Below are 14,468 nucleotides of genomic sequence, written 5' to 3' on the forward strand. Positions count from 1 at the left end.
CCTTACATCTTTTTAATTAATGCCTCATTCAGTGTCTGAATTTGGAGTTCATGGATTATGAACAATGTTTCTAAGCTACTTTTACACCATCAATTTCACTTTTCAGTTTAAGCAGTGATGGTGACTGTCAAAGAAGATAAGTGACTTCAGAGTCAAGCCATTTTGGACTAGGTAAAGGCTACCTTTGAGAGGATTCAGTGATTCTGTGATATCTTAAAAGAAAACAAAGAAAATCAAAATACATGGAACACAACACAATCAAAGATCCCCCCCAAAAATAAAACCGTAAACTATCCAACCCACATCTTGAGTAAATATGTGCATCAGAAGCAGTAAAACAATATGCCACACTTTTTAAGTGTATGTTGTGTATTTGTCTGACATTCTAAATATCAGCAGGAAAAGATTTATTAACTTCATGTAAAACAGTTTACCCATGTCAACAGCATAAAGCAAATAATTTCTTACTGTCTTCCTTTAAATATGAGGATGTACAAGTGTTATTTGTACAAACTAAGCAATTGCAGTCTTGGTAGTGTAGCCAACATTGTTTTACATTTTCCTTCCCCTTTCATGTGAGGCCCTTACAGCTTCATACACTTGTGGATCATACATAAGAAAGGGATTCTTTCCTCTGCTCAGCCTTGGTGAGACATCTGGAGGGCTGTATTCACAGCTGTACTTGCCATACAAGAGACACAAATAAGTCCAAGTAGGAAAATTGAAGTTTCATAAACTATAGCTGCCATCAGCATCAACTAGTCCAGCTCTTGCTCTGTGTTGTGCACCAAGTTAAGTACTGTAACACTGAGCAGTCCTCACCAGCAGCACACCGCATTTGATCTTAATAAGCAGTTCAGGACAAATTGACCTACAGTAGCAGCCAGGGAGCTTGCTAATAGAAAAAAACTACCTTAACTTCTTTACTTCCCAGCTGATTTCCAAGCTGGAAAGCTAACTATCAGTGTCTTGCACAGAAATCTCCCTACAGATCTAAACTTAACTGTTTTATTCATTATCACAGAAGCCTGCAACTGCAGCAGCAATGTGCAACAGAACTTGCTGTTGCCAGTAAGCACTCTTCTTGGAGAGTAACCATAGTTTATTACTTAACATCCTCGTATCTTTTTAATACGTAAGAATTTTGAGCAATATAATACTCATATCAGTCTCACGTTAAAAGGATTAACCTCAAATATGAAAAATCCAGATTCTTGTAAGAAAACAGAATAGTTTTCCCATTTCAATAGTGTATTCTTGTTTGAGGTGCTGTGTTCTATCACATGCCACCCTCCCCCTTAACCTCACCTTCTGTTCTACATTCAGAACACTGGACTTTTCGTAATTAAGTCCTATAACAATTAATTAAACAAGAAATTGCTTTTCATGGCCTATGCCATGGCTAATTAAGTGAAGATAACAACATAAAGACTTCTCAAAACTTTCAGAAGTTTCTTCAGAAGCATCAGAGGAACAAAAATAATCAAAACATGAGTTTTCCTATGTGGAAAAACCACTGTGAGGTCAGGACAACCAAAAGAGAACAGAACAGACATTTTAAAGGGAAATATAAGTGTTAGCAGGAGTCAGGGAAGAACTGCCAGCTTGGAGGTAGGCAGCAGCTCGGCTTCTCCATAAGGCAGGAACAAAATCACATTATGCTCAAACGATACCAGGCCTTGGAGAAAGCAAGTTATAAATTTCTCAGTGACTTCATGTTGGAGGCTTCCACTGCAGCCATAGGGTGGTAGAGAACTATTTATCAGTGATCATTGCCTAGATCACATATGGCACAAATGTGTAACCCTAGATTAAACTGTTTAAAAAAAAAATAATAATCAAATCTGTAGAGAGAAAGAAAGGTAAAAGTTATAGGAGTACTGAGACAGCAGTCACTGGCAGGATTCAAGAAGGAATGCCCCAGCATGGCTATAAACCATCAGGTCACTGAATCAGCATTCAGGACTGAGGACCATTGAGAATCTGCGCCATAGAGCTGCAGCAACCAACCCTCTCACCACCCTGATAAGGTCATAAGGGAACACATTAATGCTCAACTTAATGGCTCATTAAATCTTAGCTGTCTTTTGTGGGTGTCAGCAAATAAATAACCACTTCACACTTTTAACCTGTACACATTCTGCTTAGGTCTTTTTTTACAGCTGACTCAAAAAAATCTCAAACAAACCAAACCAAACATCCCACTGAAATGCCTGGGGCAAGGACAGCTTCACAACAGTCATTATGGATGATCAGACTGGAGGTTATGATGCTGATATCCATAGCATGTGCATAAACAGTCCAAAAAGAAAGAAAAACAGTGGCAGATGCTCCATACAGAAACATATGTTTCTGTCCTTTTGAGAAAGGTTTCTCCCACCCAGACAGAATATGATTGCTTTGGTTTATACACAAATTGAGCTCTTGATATGTCTTAACTTCTAGGAGCACTCAATTCTCTCCATTGAGGGCAGAACAAAGACGGCTTGAGCTTTCTATAGTGAAAGCCAGTGTTCGCAAGTCCCCTGTAGTACTGCTAGTTTACAGAGAAACAACTGCAAGTCATACTCAGGAGCAAATGGAGCGGAGCCAATTTCAGATATATTTGTATACCTTCATCAATGAAATCTAGGTGAAGAGGAAATAAATCTCATCTGAACTAGTTCACGTTTTCCATACTGCTGATAACAACTAAAACATTTGACTTGTGGCAGCATGGAAGCAATTATTATCATCACTTAACACTTGAAAAAACATAAAGAACAGTTACCTCAGGAAGTGTTTCATGATGGTGGCTTGTGTTACAGCAGCTTTAATCAACTGATGATCACCAATAACCTCTTCTTTGCAAGTGATACCAGCGCTGTAGAAATAGAATTGTGATGTATTTACTAACCAAGAAAGAGTGGTACTTCAGTTTTCTATGTTGCTGTTTAAACAAGATCTTTCCTATGTTTCCACTGATATATATGGAACATCACATCTATAAAAACAAAAATTATAATTTGCCTCTTCAACCTGAACACATATTCTGACCAGCACACAACCCATGTTTATTTTGTGAAAAATCAAATCTTTCAATCAGAGCACAAAGTAAGAACATCCAGATTTCCCCTCAAGCTGTTTCAAACACCTTTGTGTTCACAGCAGCTCCCAAGTGGCAGTGTCAAGAGGCATTAATCTCTCCCGGGTGTTAGAAACCCTTTGCTCTCCAGAATTTACAACAGTACTTGGAGACGTTGAGTAAAAGCAGCTTGTAAACTAAATGATAGTAAGGGTCCAGATTTAATTTTTAGAATTATAGAATCATCTAGGTTGAAAAAGACCTTCAAAGAACAATTCCAATCATCAATCTGACCTATCGAGTCCCATCACCCAATGTGAGAGATGTCAGGTGATTACCTGCTTCCCCGGGGTCAAATTTTATACATAATACATAAAATAGATGTCTTAATAATAGTCATAAAATAGATACAGTAGACAATGTTGACCATTCCTTCTGAGTCCTGGTGTGCTAAAGGAAACTTTCACGGTAATTACCAATTTTTTCAGGTGAGAAGAACAAGAAAAGTTCAAGTAAAATAAATAATTAAATAAATAGTAACACAAAAAAAGCCTACCAACTTATAAATGTAACCTTGTCCGTTCAGTACAGCCTCTTCCCAACCACCTCTATCACATTAAGGAAACCTACAGTAAAGAATTGCTTAAATAATGCTCATATGTGAAGAGATTCAGACTTCACAGTTTACTGTACTTTATTTATATCCTGTAAATGACAATTAACATGCCAGAAAACAAAGGAGTACAGTTTCACAGCTGGGAAAAACTTTGTCTAAGATTTAAAGTTAACACATTTTCAAGTTTTGTACGAATACAAAACACACGTGCAGGCTTGGATGAAGGCTACTCAGATAAGTTATTTAAGAGAATTCTTCCTTCATGCAGCCCCCAGAAGACAGCCTGAAGGCCTTCAAAATCTGGCCTCTTTTGTCACATAATGAAAGCTCTATGTCTAAAGAAACATATATATGTATACACAGACACATATAAAGTGTTTTTTTGTTTTACAGAATCTATCAGCACTGATGGGATAAAAATCTTCTTAAGCTAACTTGTTCTTATTTTCTTTCCATTTCACAAGTTTTACACTATGCTGTTGCTTGTTGACAGGAACAGAAGCAGTGTTTAAGTTCACAAAAATGCAGCTATCTTGTTGGATTACATCTCATACCACTTACTAAAAATATATAATCCCTCAACTGTGAAACCTTCCTTTATTTATATTGTTTTTGACTGGCTGAATCATGTTGCTGTCCCCTGAATACAGCTGTAATTGGTGGTGGCTGCAGTGACACCTGCTTGCAAGGGTAGAGAGAAGCTGACATCAAGCTCTGGCTCTTCAGTGAAAGCAGTAGGCAGGCTCCTAGCACCTCCCGCTGCAGCTTTTGATAGACCTTTGATGGCAGCAGGCACAGGGAGCACAGGAGACAGGCAAAAACTGGAGGGGATGTAACTTGCTCCCCTCCTCCAGTCTAATAATTTGCTGTTTAAAGGATACCACTTGTGAAAGATTCTCACAGCTGAGTCTCAGCTTTTTAGCATCAAAGGGAGGGTGAACAAAGGGAGCTTCAGCACAGCATTCGACCCATGAGGGCAGCTGTGTAAGGAAGACACCAGAGGTGCCAGGAGTTGTCAGATCAACGCTTCCTTGAAGGGTGTGTGAGCCTCAGCCTCCAAGGTCAGCTCCTTCCTCTTCCTGATCAAGGTCCATGCTGCCAACAAAGTGAGAGTAAAGCAGCAAGATCAAGAGGAAAAGAAATCACTCGCCTGCACTCTAGGGCAGTCTCATTCAGCTACATCATGGTGGGAGCCGCAAAGCACTCTTCCTTATAGTACAGTTATCAGCTACAGCCTATTATAGGTTTGATTTGAATGCTTGCTAAAAATTAGACTGTTTCAAAAACTAGCTCTTAAGAAGTTAATACTGCTGTTCATAAACCTCTGACTTCACTCAGAGAACTAAACTAAAAGGAAGGATATTAGTTGGAAAGAAAAAGCATAACTGACATAACAAGTATTAAAAGTGTTTGTTCTAAACCTTTTTAAAAACTCACCCCTAGATTCATTCAAAAGAATAATTCTCCATTTAACTAAAGGAAAGGAAAAAAGTCACAAAAATGAATCATAGAATTATTAAGGTTGGAAAGACCACTAACATTATCTGCCCAACCTTTAACTTATCCCCATCATGTCCACTAACCACGTCCCTCAGCGCCACATCTCCACATTTCTTGAACACCACCACCTCCCTGGGCAGCCTGTACCACTGCCTCATCACTCACTCTGGGGAGAAACTTTTCCTAACGTCCAGCCTCAACCTCCTCTGGTGCAACGTAAAGCCATTACCTCACATCCTACAGAAACACCAGAGTTAAAGTCCTAATGCCAAAAAAGGCCACATTAAAGCTTTTCAGAGTGGAGAGTAACAGAAGTTCACCTCACCGAGTTCTACAGCCAGTCCCTGACAGCACGGACCCAACCCTCAGTCAGGTTAACACAGCAGTAAGAACATCTTTCTTCACTGAAGCCCAAAGCAACCGTGTTCCACCAGACCACCAAGTAAGCTTTCAGGACCTGGAGGCAAGACTTTCAGTGCAAACAGATCACACAGAGCCTACACTGATGCCTTATGACCACAGACTACCCCAAGTTGAGGGACCCTGAAGCACCACTGAATCCAACTTCTGGCTCCATGCAGGACCATCCAAAGTTCAAGTCCTTTGTCCGAGACATTGTCCAAACGCTCCTTGAACCCTGGGAGGTGGAGTTTGATAAAGATTGTGTGTGTGTGTGTGTGTGTGTGTGAAGAATGTTTAAACTCTGAAAAAAACATACATTTCCACAATTCACAGCTGAGTAACTTCAATTATTCATAAACCTTGAGAGCCACAACTCTAGTTTCTATAAGCCTTTTTCTACTTAAAATGTAATAGATTCCTTTTACCTGAAAAAGAAAAACAAAAAAGAAAAGAAAAACAATATATCAAATAAAATTAATGACTGGTCAGTTTTACTTCCAAAGTTGTTACAACATCTCAGTAAGAAAAACAGCTATAGCTTTGGACTACATTTACACTGCTTTAGAGAAGCTTTCCCACCAGATTTCAGGCAACTGCCACTTAGTGTGTGCTGAGATTTAACTCTGCTTCCTATCTTCTTAAGGAAAGGTACACTATAAGAGTTTCCTCAGTAAGTTGGATATCTGAAGACAAGAAAGGCTTTTAAGTTCCACTCATAGTAAAGGAAACAGTCTGCAAGTGACAGTAACTGAATTAATTAGTGAGCTTGCAGAAAGAAGAAAAATAATTAGCCAAATTACCCTTTGTTGAGAAGTTCACACGGGTTATTTGGGGAGTTTTGGTCAGTTTCTCAAAACACAGATTCCTGCAGAAATACTTCTGTCATGAAGTCACATCTGAACACAGAGAGCCAGCAGGCACCCAGTGAGGACAGGCTGCTGGTCACTGCACCCACCCAGTGCTCCAGGAGCCACGCCAGCACTTTCACCCACAGCCTAAGAATAACATTCCTACTTTAAGCTATACAGACTCACATTTGCTCACTGAGAAACCTGGAAAACACTTCCTTTCTTCTCTATTTGTAGATGGCCTTTTTGTTGGTGGTGTTTTGTTTTTTCTTTTTTTCCTTTAAATTCCAGTCAGGCTAGGCTAAATATAAACACAATCAGGTTTGATTTTGTAAGCTGTTTTACAAGATATTAGTACCCAATAAGCACCTCACACCAACAGCACACAGATCCACCTCTGAAAACCTCTTGGCAGAATGTATTAAGTTTGCACTTGAGACTTGCATTCTGAGGCTATAGGTGGGAGATGACACAGCAAGGATACAGGTTTGGATCTCCGATGGGTTCAAGTTTCTCAGCTTGTGCAATTTCATCCACACCACTTATAAGAAATTAAACTCCTCCATCCCACAACATACACAGATACCTGTTCACTGTAAATGGTTTAATTCAGATTATCTTAAAAGAGATAAGAGTCCCCACTCCTAAAACGAGCAGCAAAACTTCTTGGCAGAGATGTAGTACTGTTATACAACACAGCAAAACTATGTCAAGTTCTTTGTCAAAATATAAATTCCTTAAACAAGCATTAACTAGTTGGACTCTTGTGGCTATTTACAACCTGCTAAGCAGTACAACCAAACAGGCATCTATCTGAAAGGTTAACAGTGGCTGGAGGCTTAAGGAAGTCGAGAAAGACTTAAAAGTCATATCTTGCTCTGAAGCCGAGGAGTTGCTTTGTCTGTCCTTAAAACAGATGTAGTTTCAGTTGAGGGAAAAAATCACCATATATGCAGGATAAAATATAATAAAAGTAATCTTCACAGCATTTGTTTTCCAAGCCAATGACTCACCTGACATATTTTAGACATATTTGGAAGGTTTATATTGCAATTGCAAAGAAGGAATAGCTCTGCTGAAGACACACATCATGAGCACCGCTAAGATGAGCAGGCTGAATATAGGACTTTGTTAATGTGGATCATTAGATTACCATTAGTTCAAGTTTCCCTCCTCACACAAATAAAAAAAGAAAAATACATGTTTGAAGTACATGGTTCACGTACTTCATGATGGTATGAAGAACAACATTCATACCATCTTGTTGTCAACTCAGGTTTCAGCTTTTGTTTCCAGCAGTATCCTGAACTGCCACCTACACATCACTGACCTGGTTGCTGAGCCGCTCTCCATCATATTTGAGAAGTCGTGGCTGTCAGGTGAGGTCCCGGATGATTGGAGGAAGGGTCACGTCACTCCCATTTACAAGAAGGGGAGCAGGGAGGACCCGGGGAACTACAGGCCGGTGAGTCTCACCTCTGTACCTGGGAAGATTATGGAACAGATCCTCCTGGACAACATGCTTGATCACATAAAGAACGAGCATGTGATCCGAGACAGCCAGCATGGCTTCACCAGGGGAAGGTCATGCTTAACTAATCTTGTGGCCTTCTATGATGGAGTGACGGCGTTGGTGGATGAAGGGAAGGCGACCGATGTCATTTACCTGGACCTGAGCAAGGCCTTTGACATGGTCCCCCATCACATCCTCATCTCCAAATTGGAGGGAGGTGGATTTGATGGGTGGACAACTAGATGGATAAGCAATTGGTTGAAAGGCCGCAGACAGAGGGTGGTGGTCAATGGCTCTATGTCCAGGTGGAGGCCGGTAACGAGTGGCGTCCCTCAAGGGTCTGTCTTGGGACCGGTGCTCTTTAACATCTTTATTAATGACATCGATGAGGGAATGGAGTGCACCCTCAGCAAGTTTGCTGATGACACCAAGCTGAGTGGTGCAGTCGATACGGTGGAGGGAACGGATGCCATTCAGAGGGACCTTGACAGGCTGGAAAGCTGGGCTCGGGTGAACCTAATGAGGTTCAACACGGCAAAGTGCAAGGTTTTGCACTTGGGCCGGAAGAACCCCAGGCACCTGTACAGGCTGGGAGGAGTTGTCCTTGAGAGCAGCTCGGCAGAAAAAGACCTAGGGGTCCTGATAGATGAGAAACTTAACATGAGCCAGCAGTGCACTCTGGCAGCCCGGAAAGCAAATGGGATCCTGGGCTCCATCAGGAGAGGGGTGGTCAGCAGGGATAGGGAGGTGATCGTCCCTCTCTACTCTGCTCTTGTGAGGCCCCATCTGGAGTACTGTGTCCAGGTGTGGAGCCCTCAGTACAAAAAAGATATGGAGATTTTGGAAAGGGTCCAGAGGAGGGCCACAAAGATGATCAGGGGGCTGGAGCACCTCCCCTATGAGGACAGGCTGAGGGAGTTGGGTTTGTTCAGCCTGGAGAAGAGAAGGTTGCGGGGCGACCTCATTGCAGCCTTTCAATACCTGAAGGGAACTTACTCCCAGGAAGGGAGTAAACTCTTCGAAAGGGCTGATAATAGCAGGACTAGGGGAAATGGTTTTAAGTTGAAGGAGGGAAGATTTAGGTTGGATGTTAGGGAGAAGTTCTTTACTAGAAGAGTGGTTAGGTCCTGGAACAGGCTGCCCAGTGAGGTTGTGGATGCCCCGTCCTTGGAGGTGTTCAAGGCCAGGTTGGACGGGGCCCTGGGCAACCTGATCTAGTAGAGGTGTATGTTTGGTGGCCCTGCTAGGCAGGGGGGTTGGAACTACATGATCCTTGAGGTCCCTTCCAACCCGGGTAATTCTGTGATTCTGTGATTCTGTGATTCTGTGACCTCAAAAGCCTGGAAATATTTATTTGTGAGGGACAACAATTTTGAGTTTTAGGTCACCAACAGTGTGACATTAGATAGATAGATAGATAGATAGATAGATAGATAGATAGATAGATAGATAGATAGATAGATAGATAGATGGAAAGAAAGAATCATTAACGCTTCTCTACCCCAAGCACCAATGTGCAATGGCTAGAATTAGAAAGGGGACAAGTATCTATGTCATGAAATGTCTCAGGAGATCCTGGTGGCTAGCAAGCTGGCCAAAAGCCAGTAGCATGCAAAGTAAGCTAACAGTGCTCATGGCTGCAAAAAGAGAAGCACAGCCAGTAGATCAAGGAAAGGAATTGCCTTCTCCTACTTAGTGGTTATTGGACCACATTTAGGGACCGTATCTAATTTTGGGTGCCAACAAAACACAAAGGACACCAATTAACTGGAGCAGGTTCAGCAGGGTCCACAGATGTTGAAGGAGAGGACAAGGCCCTGAGAGCTTGGTCTGACCTCAGAACTGAGCCTGCAGCAAACAAGAGGTTGTGAAGAAGATCTCCTGGGCTCTCTCCTAGCTTTTGATCCCCTGCTTCCCCCAGCACTTCTTAAGGGGAGATCTCAGATACCCTGAGTTATGTCTGCTTTATAGATTACTTGGACAGGGTAGCATCAGGTGCAGAAGTTTTTGCTATCTTATTAGTTTGGGAGCTATCAACTTCTCACTAAAATCCTATATAAATTGCGCTGTTCATCATGAAAAGTACCTAACAGCACTTTCCAACTTGCACTGATACCTGAAGGTGGAATAAAAGTTGCTTAAAAAATGATATATATATATGTATATATAATATGTTAGTTTAATATATAATTATATAAAAATATACAAATTATATAGTATATATTTAATAACACAATAAAAACAGGATTTTTGCTAGTCTTAATTGCAGCGTACTTACTTGAACAATACTTGAAGGGAGCATATAAGCAGGAAGGGGAATGGCTGTTTACAAGGATGGATAGTGACAGGACAAGGGGGAATGGTTTTAAACTGAGACAGGGGAGGTTTAGGTTAGATATCTGGAGGAAGTTTTTCACCCAGAGGGTGGTGATGCACTGGAACAGGTTGCCCAAGGAGGTTGTGGATGCCCCATCCATGGAGGCATTCAAGGCCAGGCTGGATGTGGCTCTGGGCAGCCTGGTCTGGTGGTTAGCAACCCTGCACATAGTGGGGTGTTGAAACCAGATGATCATTGTGGTCCTTTTCAACCCAGGCCATCCTATGGTTCTATGATTACTTATAGATTCTTAAAAATTAGCACATAGACTTCTCCAACTCACAATATGTCCTTGGAAACTGCTCCATTTTACAATTCTGTATTTCACCAGGAGAATGAAAGAAAGGCTGGATATGAAGTAAAACCTCACTGAATTTTACTCATCTCTAAAAGGTCCTTCAAGCATAAGCATATTACAATGCTTATGCAATCCAAAGAAGGAGCCCCAAGTAAAAGCTTCAAATCAGGACAAGCACAAAAAAGCCTTCCCCCAAAACACTAAATAATACTTTTAAAGCTTACAATTCTGCAATCTCACCAGCACTTCACTCCAGGCCATTAATGCCTCTTTAAAATGCTAAATAATCTCACAGATTTGTGACAGAAACAAGGAAGCTGCAGGAGGGTTTTACAATGCCTGTAAGAGTCACTGAGAGGTAAAACTGCACTTGGATTCAAGGAAACTCACTTACCAAACCTCTAACACCATCTACTTAGGTCTACCACATTGAAATTTGTCAGTAGATAAGGATCACCTGGCAACTACTAAGTAGATAAGCCACATTTTGCCACAGATAACATCAAGCCGAAGCTCAACATCATAGAAGCATCTCCAGTTCATTGTTGTTATCTGCCCCTGAAAACCAAGTCATTTGTTCCATATTTGGCTTTCTATAAGGAATTAAATTTTAGAAATTCAGCAAAGGAGGCACATATGTGTACACATATATGTTGAATGTGGAATTATGGCAATAACTACTTTTACTGATTTCAATTAGTTCTGCTCTATTACAGTGCTGAAAGATGTTGAGGGAAAAATGAAAATTAAGTCCCTTCAGGTCAGTAGTGAATAATTCAATGGGCACATTCTTTTTCTAATACAAAACATGAAGTTAAAAAGCAGAAGCTCTCCACAATCCAGAATACTGCAGTCTTCCAGAAATGCAAACAGATGCTTAAATACATTAATTCTTTTAAGTGTTGTCTCTGTCTTCAATGTTTCCAATCTTAAACAAGCTTACTTTATTATTTTTTAAGGAAGTATATTTGATCCAGAAGAGGACTGAGTAGGTAATATGTCAGCTAAAAATGAAAAGTTAAATGAAAACAAAGTCTCACGCTTGAGAAGAGCTTTCAATGAACAACAAATGGAATATTTATTAATTCATGTCTTATATAAAGGAATTTAATCATTTCTTATGAACCTTCAACTTGGTCCCTGATGAGTTCACCCAGTAGAGCAGCAGCCACTGGCTCAGGTCTGTCTATACGGCTTACGGTGCCATGGTTCTGGCCTACTTCCTCTGTTTCCATACATACTACAGAACAGCTTGTACTGTGAGGCAGCCTGTTCTAAATAAAATATCATACTTTGTAGCAACATTCCTTCAAGCTTAGAATAAATCATATGAGACTAGGTGCATAAAATCCAGAAGAGGAAACCTGGTTAGCTCTCAGACTCATTACTGCACAAGCTCCATGAAAGAAAGGAAACAAACAAACAAAACCCAACACAATATCAAGCCTCCCCTCCATCCTTCAAAATGACGACTTTAAACAGGGAATAAGTTAGACCCCCTTGCCTTTCCCTCTTTGTTTCTACGTCACTACTTAGATTAGCTGAGGGTATAAGGTAAAGAGTAAGAATGAACTACGGGCTTGCCTTCAAAATTAACTGAAGCTTAGATCTGCCACATTTTTACCAGTTCCCAGTAAACAATAGCTATGTGGGAAAACATCCTATCAATGGCTCACTCTTTCTCTGTTCTTTCCCCAGCCTTTCCAATATGTGTTATTTTTACTTGGAAATGGTAGGATAAATGCAGCCATTAGATTAATACAACTGCCCATCAAGTATCAGCCTGAAATCATGTATAACCATAGACTTTCATATTTAGGTGGCTAACTTACAAAAACAAACGAACGAAAAGACAGCAGGGATGTTAGGTTATAGGTCAGACAGTGCTTTCCCCCGGAGAAGCACTTCACCCTGGAACTGGGTGAGAGTCATACAGTTCATACTGATCTATCAAAAAATTGCTCCATTTGATGCCCATTTTTTCTATCACTGCACTCAGATTCTTTTGACATACCAGTGACGACTTTTGTATGGAGCTCTCCAAGGTAGGCATGCAAGAGTAAAGCATGTATGAGTTTATGCACGTCCTCCTATGAATTTACAGGCACAGTTTTCCCGAAAAGATTTGAGAGTAACCATTTCCTCTGAAGCAAGTCAGCAGATAATGTCAAAAAATAACTGAAGTATTTGAGCATCCTATGACAAGTGTTACGCTCCAACCATTAGCTGCCTAAATTAGTGCAATCTGCAGAGGGACCACAGTAAATGAGCAACATACTTTATCTGTAGTAAAGATGACTGGAAACCCCACTGTGGTTTTTCTTCTGCAAGCTTTACAGCCTACAATTTCATCCAAGAGAGTAGGAAACCAGGACAGTTCCAAGTACGTGACCTTGTAGAAGCTCTGGGTCTTCTGTGCAGCAAGCACACAACTAGTTCAGGGTAGATTTCTCTGGTTTTACTAATGTCTGGGGCATGTAGAAGTTGAAGAAAGAATCTATTTGCCCATGGAAACTAGAAAGTTTTTTAAAGTTGTTGCTATAAACAAACCTCATGCTTTGGTTGGAGCCATTCTTAGTAAAAAAAAGTGAAATGGTAACACGTTCAAGACTCATCTTAGGGGCATCTTTCCAAGTCTGTCATTCAAACAGGCTTATGTACTGACAGTTACCAGTTGAATCTTCAGCTTAAAAGAGTCACAAGTATCTTATTAAGTTTTAGTTTCCATTAACAGGTGTTGAAAACACTGAAATGGGTTACATTAAGATTCCTTTCATCCTTCTGTACCCTAAGAAAACTCTAAGTAGCACCAAAATCAAGCTCTTTCAGTGGTGGAGAATGGAAACTGTAATGGAGTTTGGTGCCAGGGACATTTGCAGCAAAAAGGAAAATTGTAACACCAACACCCCCCTATGATGACCAAGTAAAGGGAAAAGATGATGAAAACCTGCAAAATGAAGACAGAATACTTTGAAGGTCAGTACAGCTATACCAGCTGGCAAGCAAAATGTATGAAAGACTTTCATATAGGGCTTAAGAAACATCCTCACATCTTCCCATGGTAATCATGGGAGGTGTCCTTTCTCAAAGAGTAGAAGGATGGTCAATAGCAAGGAAAGGAGGAGGTACCATAGTTTCCTCCTTCCCTCTACCTCTTCCTGTTATGTCCTTTGCTTTCTTTTAGGTGCTCACTTTCAGACAAAACAGGATGCTGGCAAGGATTTGATGTCAGAAGTTTGAAAAAGGGGGATAAGACAACACGGAAAGATGAGAGAGAAGAAGCACAAAGAACAGAGGAAACGGTTCTTGGAATATTATTACTGAAGGGGAAGAACAAAGCAAAGCCAGGGAGAATGCAAACTAGGGCAGGATGATTGACAGCATTGCTGTAATACACTCGTTCTTAATACAATGCACACTGAAAGTCTTCCTTCAACATCTCTTTTGACTTAGGGCATGTACTTTTTATATTCCTAACCTTTACCACAAAGGCAAAGCGATAGTTAGAGATATTACTTGAAGAAAGTAAGTAAAAGAAGTTTCTAAGCATTTTCAGCAGACTTATCTACAATAAATCAGTAATATGAGCTCATATAGTACCTGAGATGTAGTACCAGTACTGATCTTTGCAAAGAACATCTCTAACTCAAAACACTTGTAATGGCAGTGGCCAGGGCAAGCACAGTTCACAGAACATGACTATCTAAGATCCTTGGATGTTCCAATCTGGTATCCCCACCAAATAGATGGGCATAGACTGTATGACCTCTTAATCTGTGCCCAGAGTATATCCCATTTCCCTTATCTTTCTTTGGAAGCACCCTCATTCCTCTCCCTTCTGCAAGTGGCA

General features: G+C 40.7%; 1 protein-coding gene across 6 annotated transcripts in view; it reads right to left on the reverse strand.

The window, feature by feature from the left end:
* Nucleotides 1-14,468, reverse strand: part of ELMOD1 (ELMO domain containing 1) — a 41,003-nt gene that overhangs the window by 20,897 nt on the left and 5,638 nt on the right. For all 6 annotated transcript variants that reach the window (XM_085536436.1, XM_015852229.3, XM_015852230.3 and 3 more), the window contains exon 2: nucleotides 2,771-2,863. In XM_085536436.1, coding sequence (XP_085392562.1) covers nucleotides 2,771-2,787 — 17 coding nt within the window. In that variant the 5' untranslated portion in view covers nucleotides 2,788-2,863. The remainder of the gene's footprint in view (nucleotides 1-2,770; nucleotides 2,864-14,468) is intronic.

This window comes from Coturnix japonica, chromosome 1, assembly GCF_054131305.1.
Source record: "Coturnix japonica strain WE chromosome 1, WE-NBRP24, whole genome shotgun sequence".
NCBI lineage: Eukaryota > Metazoa > Chordata > Aves > Galliformes > Phasianidae > Coturnix > Coturnix japonica.